Source organism: Taeniopygia guttata, chromosome 4 (genome assembly GCF_048771995.1).
Source record: "Taeniopygia guttata chromosome 4, bTaeGut7.mat, whole genome shotgun sequence".
In the NCBI taxonomy this organism is placed as follows: Eukaryota; Metazoa; Chordata; class Aves; order Passeriformes; family Estrildidae; genus Taeniopygia; species Taeniopygia guttata.
In genome coordinates this window covers 45864290-45881674 of record NC_133028.1, presented here as the reverse complement: position 1 = coordinate 45881674, position 17385 = coordinate 45864290, and the positions used below count along the sequence as shown (strand labels likewise).

Below are 17385 nucleotides of genomic sequence, written 5' to 3'. Positions count from 1 at the left end.
CAGAAGCACAGAATGGGCTTCCAAGGCCCTCAGATTACCAGCTGAACCACTCTGAATTTTAGGAAATACTGCCTTCTAGGTGGCAAATGGATCTGTTAATTGCTCAGATGGTGAGAACTGATGGAGAAAGGCTAATACCCTAAGACATTAGTTTTATTTACCATATATAGTTCCTAATTGCAGAAGTTACTAGAGAAGCCAGTATGCCTCAGCCACTTAGAAATATGCAAATACAAATGTTTGAGGATACAAACATCCAGTCATCTTGCAAGATTTTCAAAATTGCCAGTCCTGTCCTTAGATATACAGTGAGTAGTCACTTTATTCATCAGTAGAAAATGTGCCTCACATTTACTTAGATGCACTAATATTGGGAACATGTGTGGAACCTCACTGTCCAGCTAAGGAAGACTGATGTTTCCCTTTAGGAGACTCTGTTTTCATTTACAGCTTTATCAGATGCAGGTATTGGATCAGAAATTTCCCATGACAGGTGTCTGATTTTTTCATTAAAAATTTAGAAGTGGTTCCCCCCTCTTAGACAACAAGATCAGTAGATAATCTGGTATGTTTTTTAACATGTTAAAGGAAGTTCTTATGCCATGCCAGTGAATAATTCTAAGATCTTTTGACTTTGAAGCAGAGACTTTAATTTTGCCGGGCAGGTAGTCTTGGCATGCCTTTTTTTGTTATGTATTAAAAGAGAAAACCATGAATCAGTCTAGGACAAGTAATTTCTTAAAATCTGAAGCAGTTCTTGGCCTTACCTGTTTTTTTTGTTCTTTTGTAATGCACTGGTATTGAATCTGATTGTGTGCATTCTTTCACAGCTTTCTTCTCTCAAAGCTGCCACTACATTTCTTTTAGCTTAGCTGCTGTGAATCTTTTCACATGTAATTTTCAGTAATACGTATCTGTTTTCTCCAGAGGAAGAGCAGCCTGTAACATATGACAAAGCAGCAGAGACTTTGGCAGAAGAGGAGAAAGAACAAGGCCGCCGAAAAGAGGGTCCTGCTGGTGAGAAATTGCGCCAGCCGATGGCAGCGGTGAAGGTCCCTCCCCAGGCTCCCTGGAGCATCCATCCCAATCCCCTGCCAGAAAGGGAGCCTTGCAGTCTTGCCCCAGACAGCTTGCTGATGCAGCCAGACTAGAAGCAGTCTGTGTTTGTATGGGAAAAGGAGGAAGTCGGCAAAGGATGGGAACTCACAAGCACTGAAGCAACACTCTTTTTTTTTTTTTTTTTCTTCATTAAAGTCTGCTTTAGGAACAAACCACCATTATTCAGAACAAAACAGTCCTTGCCACTCCTTCCCTGTCATCTCTGTTTGGAAGAATTAGTGTGAGCAAAGTGTTGGCAGTGAGTACTCTATAAGTATCACTGTTGCTGACTTCATTAACTGCTTGCTAAAAGGTCACTGGGAGGAAGATAGTCAAGTGGGTATCAGTGATAAGTATTTTCTAAGGGAACTTGTTGCAAGTAGTGATCTTTACACACACAGAGTTTAGAAACTGCCTAGAAAATGGAGCACAAGGACAGCTGCAGAGAAACAGAAATAGAGGATAACGCAGAAAAAATCAATTCAAAATGCTCTTTCTATTAAAAGATTTATATGGACTCTATTTGTGTCTCCACAGTGCTGCTGAAAGACCAGTGTAACTTCTTGGATTCCACCTGAGATGTTCTTGTGACTTGCAAGTACCAAATAGGATCTTGCATTTCTCATGTTTTGTGTACTGGAGGATGGTTTGCAGGCATAGGTTATTAATGATGGGCAGCATTAGAGGGGAAAGGTGATTCCTCCATTTGTTTTTTCCCAGACTACACTGGTCCTTCAGAACACAGCAAGATTATTTTTGGGCTGAGGAAGTGAGTTTTTGTCTACTTTCAGACCTGCAGAGAGGCATGTACTGGAGCTGTGCCTGTGTGCCTGGCACCAAAACCTGGTCCATTACATAGGACTCAGTGTGAGGACAGAAGTTCATTCAGCCAATTGCTGTTCCAAAAAGACCAGGAGGAGTGGGACAAAAACATAAAAAAGCCACCTCAGTTTAGACTGACTTCCACTCAAATGATTTGTGCTGCCTGTTGAATGTGAGGCAACAATTGGAAAACTGAACTAATTTATCTTGTAACTGGATTTCTAACACCTATCAGGTGATTTACTCTCTTGTAAAGCGAGATGCAGACATGAGGCCAGTGGGTGAGAGCATGGGGCCGGTAACACCAAGGTTGTGCGTTCAATCCCTGTACGGGCCCTTCACTTTAGAGTTGAACTTGATGATCCTTGTGTGTCCCTTCCAACTCAGAACTTTCTGTGATAGCAAGTGATTTTCACCAATTTGTCTTGACTTCCTAAGGCTGTTTTCAGAATGTTTCAGCTGAATGAACATCAGCTAAATTACTAATAATGATTTTATTATTTGTACGGGATCTCTCAGTCCTCTGTTTTTGAAGCCTGCTATTGTAACCTTTAAACTCTGCTATGGTGCCCACCACTAATATTTCTTGTAACTCATAAGATGGATAATAGTGGCAAATATTACTAATTTGTGTGTTTACTACTCTGGTTTTCTAGGTTCTTTTTGAATCCTGCCAGAAAAGTATGGAATGTTGTAATTTTCTTTTACCAGCTCTATAAGCCAATATGGGAAAGAGTATTGAAAGGCTCTTACCTCTTATCCAAAATAGTTACATACTGGAGTAACTTTGTGAAGTCAATTTTGTTTTATGTTATTGAAACAGTAATGACACTGAGTCCTGGTTTCGTAGAGAGTTGTCACTTATTTGACTTCTAAAGTGATTTGGAATTGTTGAATCTGTTTTTTAACCATATCAATTCTGGATTCAGAACAAACTTGTAAAAGACTCATTTCCAAAGCTTAGTTGGAACTACTAGCAGTGAAGACTCATTCTCTTGTGTGAATGGTAACGAGGGTACTTCCACAGAAAGAGAAATAGCTGAGAGGTGTTGGCATACTAAACTGTGTTCAAGAGCAGGCAACAACTGTGTTGAATCATTAAGATTTGATAGATTTGATTTTAAGTTCAATATTGTTTAATGTCACTAACATTGTTCAAAGCATCTAGTTTGGATTCCCTGGTCTTTCATACACTGATCTTCTGTATTTTAATGTGAAGTGAGTCCAGGTCTAAAGGCCCCAACTCAAAAAAGCATTTTGTTCCCTCCCACAAGAGCTACCCAATAAAAAGACTTTAGTCCCTGCACTTTGAGTTTCTCTGGTGAAGTATGTTTGTGTGCTTAAAATGAAAGTGTTGTGTCAAATGACAGTCAACATTTCATTGGAAGCTTCCCCAGTCAAAAGAAATAAGGATTTGTAACTTTGAATCTTTCCTGAATAAAGATGTTTCAGATTCCTTAAAAATTAGTTTGCTCTTCTATCCTGTCTTTTTTTTTTTTTTTTTTTTTTGTTTACTTTGCTTTTCTTCCAAGGATCTAACTTTAAATTTGATAGTATCTGTTACAGAATAAGATAAGGAAACCAAGCTGATATGTTTTTGTAATTAGAGTGTTTGGAGTTTTAAATGTTTCCTAAACACAGCTCTAAACTCAAAATAATCTTTAGTGTAAAAACTTGAAATAATGTTTCAATACAAATATAATATATTTGGTTTATTTGTATGTTTATAAAGTTATTGATTTATAAAATAAATTTTAAAAAATACCAGACAAAAATCCCTGGTGTCCCTCTTGTTTTAAGAGATGAGAGTGCACAATTCTGGTTTCAGTTGACTCACATCAGGTAAGCTGAAAGCTCCACTGGTTTCATACAGCCATAGTCTATAACATGTTGGTGCAGCATGTGCAGGTACCATGGGTTTCTCATTCTCTGCTCAGAGAATCTAGACTAATGAGGATTATCTGCTGCAGCTCACACCTTGATCCCACCTTGAATAGGGTAAGTTTTCATTTATATTTTATTTGTATCTTCCCATAAACCAATAAAAATCCATATAATCCTTTTTGTTCACATCTAAATGTCTCTTAGGAATGCTGCTACTTATTCATCTGGAAATATTATCCATGGCTTCTGCATCTGTTTTCAAATTGGTTGCCAAGATGTTCTTTTCAGGCTTTACATGCAGGTCAATTGAACTAATATAGTTGAATCCTGGAGGTTTCTCAACTTTTTTGGCTAAACTTTTTTCAATGAAAATGCTTTTTAAAATTATTAGAATTTCTGTGCATGTAAAAAACTTAGTATTGATCTTAAATCCTACTCGGGTACTCTAAGTTTTTAAAATGAGATTATCCTGTGTTACATTAAGCTGTAAAAGAGGAATTTAGAAGCACATTGGATTAAAAGCTTGACAAGTCTGAAGTGAGAAATCCATGGGCCATTTTAAAGAGCAAAGTGACTCTGCTTAGTTCAGTAAATCTTGACTTTATTGAAATTAGCATTTCTATACTCTAAAGATATATTTTCATTGTAAGCAAGTGAGGAATGATTAATTCATAAGGGACACAGGAGATGCAATGTTTCCTAGTCATAGAACTGCATGAGGCATCTACTTTTACATCCCTTTTTCAGTCAATTGCAGCTTTGTGGAGGTTTATCTTCCAGAATTAAAACCTTCCCCCCTCAACATCCCCCCACCCCCCCGAAAAAAAAAAAATCTATATTTTTTTGGAAAGTTATTCAGAATGGGATTAATTAGGGAAGGCATATACCTTCTCAATACATATCGTGTTTTTGTCATATTGAGAGTAACTTTATCTTATGTTACTTCAGGGTGATGCCTACAGAGTTCCATTAGTCTTCAGGACACACTTGGTGTTATTGCTTCACTCTCTGATAACTGGCCATCTTTATCTCTGTGCATGTAAAAAGGAAAGAAATTAGTGGCATTAGAAGCTGCCCCCAGAGCCCAGGAATGCACCCCAAACACAATCTGCAAGGATGATAGCCTAATTTGGCTTATGTTTCTCTGATCTTTTATTGAGACTGCTGTTTAATGCCAGTTTTGATGTGGACCAGAACCAGCTAACTTTGTGAAGACCATTTATCATGGGATTAATTTTCAGACACTCCTCAGTACTGAGGTGGACTAGGTTCAGACCTGTGGAAAGCCTTAGTTCCTTCTAACCAGACCTAGGGATCCTTAATACCCTGCAACTCCAAGACTTTGGAACTTGACTTTTGAGGCAACTGCTGTAATAATCATGTATAAAGATGCAGAAGTCCTTTTATAGTGGGTCTGTGGCCACTGTCACTTCTTCCTCCTCAAGGTTAATACTTGTAGGTGTTATAACCAAAATGTCTTCTCCTTTCCCACTTTCTCTTTGGAGAGGATGGTTGTGGCTCTTCCATTCTTTGAGGTGCAAGCTGAAGCTAGCCCAAAACCCAGAAGGAATATCTACACTTCACAAATCAAGACCCTGTAATTTGGCAGCTGTCTGTTTTCCAGGCAAGAAGTTAGGATACTCTCCAAGAATAATTTTAAGAACATCTGAGTCCTAGAACTGTTTTTGCTCACACTCACTGCTGCATACACTGTTACCTTTCCAAGTACCCAGTTTTATACCACATACATTGCTGGAGCTTCAGTTCACAGGCAGTCTTGTCCATGTTACCCCTAATCTGTCCCTATCAGCCTGACCCTCACTGTATGCTCACTGTGGGTTTTGGGATCTTGTCTGACAGCCAGTTTTCAGTCTACGTTGCAATATTGACTTCACCCATGTGGTCTTTATCCAAACCAATTTGGATTGGTTATAAAAGAAAGTCAAAAGACACCATGTAAGGAAATTACTCATTTTTAAGTGAGCAGATGCTGGAAACAGAACAGCTGGAGTCCTGGTCCAGTAATAAGTTCCCAAGGTATTAGTGGGATGCACAAAATGAAAAGAATACTCAATAATTTATAAAACAATTAGCTGCTTTGGGATCTCTATTGATAAGAGACAAGTGTTATGTGCTACATTCGGTCTACAAAACAGTGTGCACACTTAAATGGACATGATCTTTGTTAATATTGATTGCACAAAATATTACATTTGATTGTGATGTAATAATTTGAAAGAATGCACGGTTGATATTTCATGAGTCTATTAAGAGCAGTTAACCATAATGTAGTAAAAGTAGCGGAAGTGTGCCATGTATAAATTTATCATTTCTTCATTAAAGAAAGGAACAGAAATATTTACACTAAAATTATAAAGACCATTTTGCTGTTTACTTCTTCTTTAAAAAAGAAAGTTGGACCTGGTTCTGTGCAGCCTTTGTTCAGTGTGTATGCCTGTAAGTAAGTTAATAAGTATTTTAAATGGCTCTTGAAAGACAACCATTTAAAAAAAGAAATCAATAAACTAATACAGCCAGATGCCGAACATCTCACTGGAGACCAAAATAACTAATAACTGTGGGACATTCAGGGATCCCTACAGCATTTGTATGAAATAATAATAAAGTTCAAACATTTCTGCTGACCTCAGTGTTGCTCATTAAAGCTTTTAGCAGAGATCTGGATACAGTTGCATTTAAGCGAGGTGTTTGGAATTAAAATACAGATAAAAGGAAAAAGGTTAATCCAGGTCAAGGGAACAGACCAAAACTGGGATTGCATAAGATTATGGTATCTTTCCTCATTTCTTCAGTGGTCAACAGCAGTTAGTTTTAAGTAACACTCTTCTCTGCAAAATCTCTTAAATGAGAGCTTAAACATGGTATTAACTGTCCATTTTTTTGGGAGTTGCCAATGTCTTTAATCACTGTACAATTGTTTTTTACCTCTAAGAGAGTTTTGTTGGCCTAAACGCAGAAATGTGCTAAACACCACCTTCAGCAGACATATATATATAACAAAACACCCCTTACTGCTTGTTATATGTTGTAATCATAATAATTCTTTTCTCTTTTCTCATACCTAATAATCTGGATGAATTGTAGGAAGTACATCAAAACACACTCTGAGCCTGCTTTCATAATAGAGAGGCAACATTGACCCAGAGCTGAACACTACCAAATGCTGAGGCAGCTGATCTGAATCTTTCCTTGTGGCTGAATGTAAAAATAAACCAAACCTAAAGTCTTCATCCAGTCAGTGGTTCACTACTTTTCTTCTGCATCCCATATAATGTTCCCTCAAAATGCAAGTGCAGGGCTGTGTGGCTGAGGATACTGCTACCTTAGAGAGTGGCTGTGGGCACTCAGGAGCTCTTGGTTCTGGTCCTCACTCCACTGCTCATGGGATGACATCAGGCAAAAAACTCAGCAGGTACTTGCAAGCTTCCTCTCCATGAGAAGAAGAAATGGCAAGGGAGGAGAGAGAGGGAGAAAGAGAGGGGAGGGATCGGGGAATGGAGGGAGAGAAAGAAGGACACAAAAAATTGTTGCCTATACTGTAATAGCTCTTGGTATGATAGTTTTGTTTTTATTTTTTATCTTTGATAGAAATTCCAACAGAAGGGCTGCTCTTATACACAAAGCTGACATTCAAATCAGTCTACTTGAAATCAAGCTGACTGAGATTTGTATTTCTTTCTTCTCCAGGGACAGACTAAAATGTGTTTGAAGTGGATGCAGCTTTGGCAATGTTGTGCTGACACATTTTACATCAGATTTGAATCTTACCCCCTTCTCACATTATTATGTGCAAAGAGAGAGTACTGTACACCCTAACATACTCAATATTTTATTTTTTACTTATGTTAATTAATCTCTCTTGGTAAAAACTCAGCCCTTTGTTTAGAGCCTTAGAGTCCAACTCAAATGTTAAAACTGTGCTAAACTGTAGTGTAGAGGTGAATTCACCCTCTGTTTATATATGTAATGCTAAGCAGATCCAGATCTAAGGCTTCAGAAATACTTTACAGAACAGAAGTCCTGGAGGCCTGCACGAGCAACTTCAATAAGCAAAGCACAGGTATGTTTGCCTCAGTGTGTCCTGTGGGACAAAGGGAGCCTAAGAAGAATTTGGGTGTATTGGTGAGAAGTCTTCAGATCTCCAGTGACACAAGGCATGCACTGCAGGGTCTGGCTCAGGAGCCTTTCCAGCCGAGGTCCCAGGGAAACCCAAGCGTGTCAGCCGAGGGATGTGCATGCCTGTGAACCACCCAGCTTGCTCCAGGCAGAGGAGGGAAGGGTGGCTGGGTCCTTTAAACAACTGGATCTAACAAATGGCTCATTTTTGAAGCCTTAGGAAAGAATGTGTGCTAGAGTGCACTAATACTGGCAAACAACAGAGGAGAAATAGATATGGCCAGAAGTTGGCAGATCTTCTCCTGGAATGTAAAAGAGGTGGTGGGGGAAGCCAAGAATAAAAAAGGCTGGGTGTTATTCTTTCCACATGTGTTTATAGAAAAGGGATAGATTTCACATTTCACCTTTTTCCAGTTTAATGTGTATTTTTTCTTCTGGTTTGGTTTTTGTTACTATTTCTTCACCACCTATTGTTCCGTTACAGGTCATTCAGCCTTACATTTAGATGGCTTAGTAACTTGGATAGTATTCCTCTGCTTCCCATCTGCAAAATCAAAGGGTCATACTTTGAACACCACTAAGTATTTGCATTTATCCTGCATGATAACAGGCGTTCACAGTCTGCTTCTCCAAAAACATAAGAGCCAAACAAATGCCCACAGGACTGGAAACAAATAACAATGACTAGCAGGTTTTGAATCTCCTCATCATAAAAATTAACAGAAGGTTTTTTATTCTGTAAATGCTCTGAAAGGGACAGAGAGGATGAAGAAACAGTAGTTAAAGGCAGTGGTTAATTAGAACAGCCTTTCCTGAGGCAAACCTAGACCATATCTCATGTAATATAAATTAATGTAAACTTTTCTTTACAGGTCTTTCCTGTTATGTCCATTTGTGAAACTACCATTTCTAGTACAATGTTTTGAGGCTCTTCTGTACGTTTGTGCGCTTCTATCTTTACATTACCAAACTGTGAGTTAGTTTAAATGTGTAACTTAATATTTTCTGTCCTATCAGGTGAAAGGGGCACAGCAGTGAATTGCTTCAGTGTTTCAGATATTAGATGAAGGCGTCATCCAACTACTGGTGCTCTGAGCAGTATGATACATATTTATTTAAAGCTCTAAGAAGTAAATATAATTGTGAGTGTATTATTTGCCTTCTTGGCTGCTGGATTGAGAAGTGATAGCGAGCTTGAGGTAGCATCTCCCTCTTGATAAACACCTATAATCAAAAAAATTGAGAGACTGGCTAAGTCTCTGCAAGATTTCCAGTCACAGCTCCAGTTCTGCAGCATATGAGATGTTCAGGGGGTTTGCAGGGTTTTTTTGGGCCCTTCAGGCTTTTCTGAAAAGTTTTTTCTCTCACAAGGGTTTGGCTAAGCTTCAGAGAAGAGTTATGTGAATGTGCAGCATCACAGCAACACAAGGAACCTTTGAAGGTTCAACTACACTTGGATACTCCATTTATTTTCTTTGGAAGTTTTTGGGGCCCAATTTTTAATCAAACATGTAGCTGACAGCATGACTTAGCTGTAGGAAAAGAGAAAACCTCAAGAACAAGGACTGAAATGAATGAGAGAATACCAGATATATTGCAGGACACTTACAAAAACCCCATAAATTAAAATTAATTTATTCACTAGAAAAGCTGATCAATTGAAAATTATTAAATTGTGCAGTCAAAACTGTTTGTCCAACATTATTTCCACCACTTCATTTATGGGCATTGGACTAATTTATTTTCTTTCCATCTATGGATTTTTGATTCATTCATGAACAAAATTATTTAGAATAGATTTGCATTTAAAAAAGATTATTTTAATTCTCAATCCTGATTGGCTTTTATTTGCAAAATCCCTAATGAAATTTCAGAGAAAGGAAGCATTAAATTAATTTAAGCAGAATCTTTCAAAGTAATAAACTACTTTCAGATAGAGTTTAAATTTAAAAGTTGACTTCAAATGGGGCTGCTTCACAATATTAACATGTTGTGTAGACTGTTAGCAATGATGTTCTGTGTGGTGTTTTTGTTCTGCTTTACTACCTCTGTTCAAGCTGTTCCATCAGAAAGATCCAGAAAGCAGAAAGGTCCCTGATAATGTCATTTCATTCCAAAACCTTATGCCTGTTGTGCTTATCTTTCTTTAGGGACAGTGAGACTTTTAAAGAACCTGTTCACATCTGAGTTGCAGAAGTCAAACACAATGAGTTTAAGAAAGGATGGAGTTCCAGCTAGAACAGTGAATTTCCTGACTTCTGATTCAAACCAGATGCTCAATGCTGTTATAACACAGAGTTTTATGGGTGAGTACAGAAATATTTTGTTTCATAAATGTGTGCTTTACACAAAATCTAATGGGAATTGTAAAGTAGTGCCTCACAATATCAATGTTTAAATGTCCCAGTGTAGCATATTGAAACAATTGCAGTTTTTGCTCATGACACAGCTGAGGTGCAAATCCCTAGGCTGATACCCGCTGTAAAATGTGTCAGATGGAAGACAGAAACACACTCTCCCAGGACAGTATTTCAGGGCCAAATGCAGTCTCTCATGGGATGTCCTTAGAGATTGATTTCTTTGGCCTATGAAAAATAAATGTAAACATTCCTGCAAATGTCTGTCAGCATTTAGGGATTTGCATTATGTATAACTTCTGTCCATTCATGTCAGAAAGAAACACCACAGTGTGTCATATATTGCATGCTTAATGTTGTATTGGTGTTTTAATGGGGTTCGGAATAAAGTCTTGTCTAGCTCAGTGTTTGCCTTCTTGGAAAGAACTGGTTGCACAACCACATCCTTCTCTGATGAAAAATCCCATTTAAAGCACTCTTTTTTTCCCTTTTATTTTTTCTCCCACTATTACCTTGTTCTGGAAACCTGTCCAGCCATGTAGCAATAAAAGCAAAGGTATTGAGAGATGCACTCTGAGCCAGTGAGTGGTGGAGCCAGTAGGGCAGCTGTCAATCCAGCTGCTGCTTTCCCTGCCTGACCTGTCCATGCCAGTGCCAGACCCAATAGCTCATTCTGGAAACAAGGAGGCTTTGGCTTCATCCAGGCTGCCTGAGCTTGCTGCTTCAAGTTTTAACCTTGTGTTATATTTTCTAGCACAGGAAACTTTTGCCTCTGGGGTAAGGCAAAGGCTGGACCTACTGTATAAACAGTGGCCAGAGTGCCAAGAGATGTGATTTGTGACTGAAACAGCCCTACAAGCAAAAATTCCAGAAGTGAAGACTAAGCTTTCCTTTAACTGGGGATGGAGGTGTGGTGTAGTGCAAACATGGCTTTCTATGTCCATCTTTTCTTTTTACCTTTTTGCTGGAGCCATTCCCTCTGCTTTCATAGATATTTCCCCAAATCCAGTGGGAACATGAGCACATGAAGGCAGATTTCAAACCCACAAGATTATATGTGAGCAGGAGATGTTAGAGCTATAGTGTTTACTCTGTAGTGCTTACTCCAAAATATTGGTGGAAGAGAGCTGACACAAAACATTAAGCACTGTTTTTCTTTAGGGATGAGAGTCAGGACAAAACAGCAACAATTAAGTATCTACCTCATTTCAGAGTTACAGTGATCAAAATGTTGCAGTGGTTCACCTCTCAGGATCAATTCCTAAATTTGGCATAATGCTTTTGTTCCAGTAATTGCTGATATGGCTGAAGTCAGTAGTGCTGGAATGGGCTGGTATCTTCAATCTTTCTCCTAATTTCTGTTCCAGGGAGTCTGTATTTCTATAGGGAGGGAAAGTAAAGGCATTATTTGGAAGCAAGTCTGGATCATCCTGGGCGAGGTCCATCACTTTAACCTTTTGATCTGTGGAGGGAAAAACCTGTCCTTTTACTTTAGATCTATTTGGTGTTTGTGAAGACATATGGAGTGAGAACACTGGAAACCACATGCCCATATTTATCTGAAGGTTGAGGATTACCTTCCTGACAGGTGAGAAAGAAGTTGTCTCAAATCTCATTCAAATGTTTCCTTTGTTTCAGTAAGTCTTGGAAGAACGACAAAGTATAGCAAACATGTAATTTTGACATGAAAAACAGTCCAAAAGAACCTGAAATGAAACCACAAATTCCTTTCAGCCAGGCACAGAGACTGAGTGTGACTCTTTTGCAAATTATCATTTCTCATATGTTGAAATTCCAGAGATTGGTCTCTCTCCTTGTTTTTCTCTTTTTAATAGAAAAATGGATCATTGCTCCCCCATCTCATTAACTCTGCTAGTCTCTAAGGGTATTAAGTCTCTCTTCCTAGTAATTTAAAGCAACCTTCTTACATTAACTTAAACATACCACTATCAACATTTTGAGGGTCTCGCATCCAGGTATCAAGCTGAGGTGTCATTAAAGAGCAGGACCTCAAGGAGAAGTTCTTCATGTTCTGTCAAACTTTCTGACTTTGACCTTAACAGTGCAAAAATGACCTGAGGGACTGCATGAATCAATGTGATCTAGCAACTCTGTTCTTGTTCCAGGTTCACCTCTTAACTGCTCTCTGATGTTGGTCAACGAGGTGTTTTATTTCCATGTCTCTTGTTTGCACCTCTCAAGATAATCAGCTCTGGTGCAAAGCCTGCCTATACCATGCCCTGCATCCTCTGCCCAGAGATTTGTCCATGTCAACCAAAGCTGGGGTCGGAGAGAGATCGCCCAGCATCTGTAGCAAGCAGGGCATGAGGCTGGACCATGCCTTTTCTGGGCTGAAAGCAGAACAGGAAGATATGAATGCAACAGGGTATGACCTAATGATTCCCTTACTGATCCACAAATGGTAGTAATAAAAATTATGGGGTTGCTGTAGGATGCAGCACAAATGTCTATGTAAAAAAGAGATCATGTGGGGTTTGTTATCTCTCACTGAAACTGACAGATACTTCTTGCTAGGAAAGAAGTGTACCACTGAAATACCTATAAAATGATCATTTGCACCATCTCACCAGTCATTTTGCAAGTTCTAATGTTAAATATTAATATATTTCGGAGAGTGTCAGCTGCCAGCATATGTTTCATTAGTTTATAGGCTGTCACATTATTACACTCAACACTAGAAAGTGATGGCATTCTGAGACCCATGGAAAGCTGCTGCTACTTTGTCATCCTGTCCTTCCCCACAGAAGGTCCTTTTCCATTACATTGTACCATTTGAACTTGGGAGCAGTGTTTTACCTTGCTCTGGGTTTACTTAAGGCAGACATTGGTGTGATGGGCATGACAGATTCTGCTCACAACTGTGATGTCACCACTTCACTTCTGTTTTCAACTTCTCTGGCATCACCCTTTTGGATATACTGGGAAAAGATAAACCAAATCCAACCACAAAGTTCTTGTGTAAGCAAAATAAGATGCTGGGTTAAACTGTCTTCTAGAGCTGACTGAAAGCTTTGAAAAAGGGGCAAGCTGCTTGTTAGAGGAGGTTGGAAATGGTGCGAGGAGGAATTTGCAGAACGAGACTGCACATCTGTGAGCTTTGTGCAGGCTCTGGAGGGAGGGAAGGAGGGAGGTCTCCTCTTTTATTATCTGATGAACATCAACCCCTTTGGTCAGACTGCTAGGCGCCTCCTGGAGCTTAACCTCAGATTAGCATCTGCTTCATTTCAGTGTCTGTCTGATAGTGATATCAATAAACATCATCATCTTACAGTAAAAACTGATAATTAAATCTGTGCCTGCTGACTCACTATCTATTGTACCCTAGGGAATAATTACAGATAGTGAAGATTTAATAGATAAAGATATGTATTTTGTGTATCACTGAGTAATGAGTATGAAGCTCTTGTAAGCACAATTAACTGCATATAATGTGTGTCTATAGATCATATGAAATACAGCCAGAGGCAGGCTGAATATCCTTGTGCTGGTGTAGACCTGCTGTCAGTGGGCAATTCCTGTTAACCAGATTTGGACCTGTTACACCAGGATGGTACCTTAAGGTCTGATCCATCTCCTTCCTGCTTTGCAAAGATCCATGGTAACTAAAAGTGAACACCCTGTCCCGTTGCACGTACATTTGCAATGAAGGGCTCTTGCTCTCTCTCGTAGGGCAAATCTACCATCAGGCTTTAGTTGGATAGACCTGCTCTTGAGCTACAAAAATCAAATTTTCATGCTTTTCCTCTAGCCTGCCCCATGGTGTCTGGTAAACAGTCTCTTGAAGTGGTGTAGCTGCACCTCCCACCAGTGACAAGGAGTAAGAAACATCCTGAAGGAAAGTGTGAGGCATGAAATGCTGTGAGCAAGGCGAGGGCTGACCAGCACTTTCTAGGGTTACATGTGAGGCCCTGCTAAAAGCCAAGCATGGTTCAGCTGGGAGACTCCTGGCTGGCAGAAACAGCTCTCCAAGGGCCTCGTGCACAGCAGTGCTGAGCATCCTGCTGAGCATCCTGCTGGAAGCAGGGCTCAGCCCCCAGGAGAGTGACGGGCCATGCTGCTGTCACCCTCCATCCGTCACTCGCCGTCTCCTACGGCCAGTGCCAGCCTGAACTGAGGAAGAGCAGGAGCTGGAGAGGGCTCAGCCCCCAGCCTGAACACCAGCCAAGGTGTTCAGCTCTGTGTTCAGCACCTTCAGCAGTGCTGCAGGCAGGCTCAAGGTCTTAAGCTAAGGGGTTTTGGTTGGCCTATTGAGAAGAAAGAACAGGAAAAAGAAAGAGAAAGGCAACTGATTCCAACTCGGTGTATTCTGTGATTCCATGATTTTGTTTCTCTAAACAGACATATTTGTACCTTCAGAAAAAGTCACTCTCAAGAAATGAAAATTTGAAGAGTGAATTGGAAGGAGAATAAAACAATGTAACTCTGCCATAAGCAAGAGAAAATGAAACCTCTGTCTTGTGTTTCAAACCAAGTTTTTTCCTGCTGGTTTGGAGAAAAAAAAAAAAAAAAGAGCAGGCAATGTAAAACTGTTTGCATAGGCACTAATTTAGCAAGGACTTTTTAGCAGTAAAAGAGTAAAAACCAGTTAAAATATTTCAACAGTGTGCACATTTATCTTCAGTCTATCTGTTCAAAAGCAGTTGGTGTAATGCATCTAAGGTAATTTCTTCTGGAGATGGACCAAGGCACACAGAGTAATTTTTCTTTGACTGGGGCACCATGTCGTCAAACCCACATGAGGATTTGGCTCACTTCTGAAATAGTGTCTGCAGGGTATCTGGGGTGCTGCTTCCAGCTGATGTACTAGGGAACACAGAACCTTTACCTCTGAGTTTGGGATCTGCTCTTCAGAACAGGTCACAGAGTCATTCAGAACTGAAACTCTCCCTGGAATCTTCCAGGATTTAATCTGAAGGTCTGAATTTAGTGCAGCTTGAGTTGTTTACGAACAAGGATATTTAAATAGCTTTTCTAGACATTCCTAGATTGCAATACATTAAAAGTTTATTTAGATTTAATTAAAAAGCCCAAACACTGACAACCCCTTCACCCCAAAACCTCGCAGTACTACATTACACTGACTGTCAGAAGATTAAAGCAGAGGGAGGTGAAATAGCACAGTGCTCTTTATGTGAGAACACATAAAATAGGGATCTAGGGACCCATATTTAAGGAATCTTTAGAGAGCAGAGATAAGCTGTTACTACTTTAGCCGATCTCTTTCTTTAAAACATGCACCTTTATTACAGATTAACATATATCATCATATCATGAAGCCAAAATCCTGTTAATATCAGAAGGAATTTGGCCCTTGATGGCTATCAATTCAGTTGTTGAAATAATTTGTATTTAAAAAAATTCTGTATCTCTTTGTGTGTATTTAATGTAGAGATGCAATCAGAGATCAGTGACTTGCACCAGTATTTTATGCAGTGCTTCAAACTGATGCTAATTGGGCAGTGGAATGAGGGACTGAGGAAGGAGAGTAGGACACATTCAAAGTTTTTGCTGTCAGGAAAAAGCCTCCTTTGCCAAGGTTTAGGCTAAAAGCTTTTGCTTTCACTTTTCCCACGTGGATGGTCCCTGTGGTTCAGCCATGTGCATTAACCCACTTAGCAGTCCCAAGGTGTCTGCTTGATGAAAGAAGGGAGAAACTTGTACCCTCTCCACAGAGGACAGGAGGGGCACTTGAGCTTTGTTTGGCTTAAGTTCTTTATCACACTATTTTGCATTAGGGAAAGAAACTTTGTGTTTATTGGTAGGTGAGAGTCGCAAAAGCTTTGGGGAGACTGTGGGTGGTCTCAGAGGGTCCGAATTCCAAATCGTGCCTTACTGCAGGTTCATCCCACACTGAGGTCCTGGGCCACTTGGAGGCAACCAAGAATTCATCCAGTGTTTTGAGAACATGGAGGCTCCTTCAGAGCTGGCTGTCAGGGACATCCTCACCTATAATCTGGGGTTAGGGCACCAGGGGACACAAGACCCCATCCTACCCTATTTGCTGAATTTGATGCTTCGACAAGGGTCTGCCCTTTCTCTGGGTCCTGCAAACTGCTGCTGAGTTCTGCTACAGAGCTGCTTTGCAGCCCAGAGAGGGGCAGCTTCTGGTAAGCGGCCATGCTTGGAGAAACCTGCTAGGAAAGGTGGTCTGTGGCATGGTGGAACACCATGGGACCAGGTGGGCTTGAAGCAGCTGGGCAGCATACCCAGCGTTGTAGCATCCATCCTCTTCCTGGCAGGGGCACCGAGCCATGCAGGCAGGCATGGAGCTGGCCAGTGCAGTGGGGCAAGAGAATCCCAAGGAGCTGGGATTAATTGGGTAACTTGTGCAAGTCATTTTGAATATAAGAAGAGATGTAAAATGTTACTGGTTGCTGTTTTCTATACTATGCAATAATAAAGGAGCTTCAGGTAAAAGGGACTGTTATTGCTAAAATTCAAAAAGTAAAATTCTGGGTTATCCAGTGCTGTCTTGGAAAAATTATATAATTGCCCAACAAAAGCGAGATCAAAATTAATGGAGCAGGGCTTATATTAATGGAGCAGAGCCATTTCATAGCCTTTGCTCTCTGAGCCATTCTGAAGTTCCTGGAAGTACACAGATCATCCAGAAGCCTTTCTACATCACTAAATATATTTTAGATGTGTTTCTTAGAAGAATAATAGCTCAATGTGTAATATTATTTGCCATATTTATAGAGAAAGACTTCCACCCAAATCCTTAAGTGTTTCACTGATCTTAATTAATCCTGGTTGGAGAGAAACATTATTTGTATTTTGGAACAGGGCAACTGAGGCATTTGGAGAGTGAGCAATGTTTTGAGTGCAGAAAGGCTCTTGCATCCACCAACCTGCTCTTCTTTGTGGCTGCATTTACTAAAGCTGGGCAGATTCTGACACCTGGGGCTTGGTAGCACCCTCGTGGAGGATGCCAGCATCAGCCCTCCTCTGTTCTTCTCTCCTTGTCCTCAGTGTCCTCCACCTAAAGCTAAAATGCCAAACACTTTCAAACTTCCTGGTTCACTTTTTCATTGCTTTCAGTATTTTCTGGTTGCGTAGGAGCTTC

The 17385-nt window shown here is 40.0% G+C and overlaps 1 protein-coding gene across 2 annotated transcripts in view; it reads left to right on the top strand.

Annotated features, from left to right (window-relative positions):
- Positions 1-3695, top strand: part of EGF (epidermal growth factor) — a 57104-nt gene extending 53409 nt beyond the window's left edge. The window contains exon 25 of one of the 2 annotated variants that reach the window (XM_072928523.1): positions 928-3695. In XM_072928523.1, the coding sequence (XP_072784624.1) occupies positions 928-1151 (224 nt within the window). In that variant the 3' untranslated portion in view covers positions 1152-3695. The remainder of the gene's footprint in view (positions 1-927) is intronic. The other variant, XM_072928524.1, reaches the window with a different exon arrangement.
- Positions 3696-17385: the final 13690 nt, after the last annotated feature.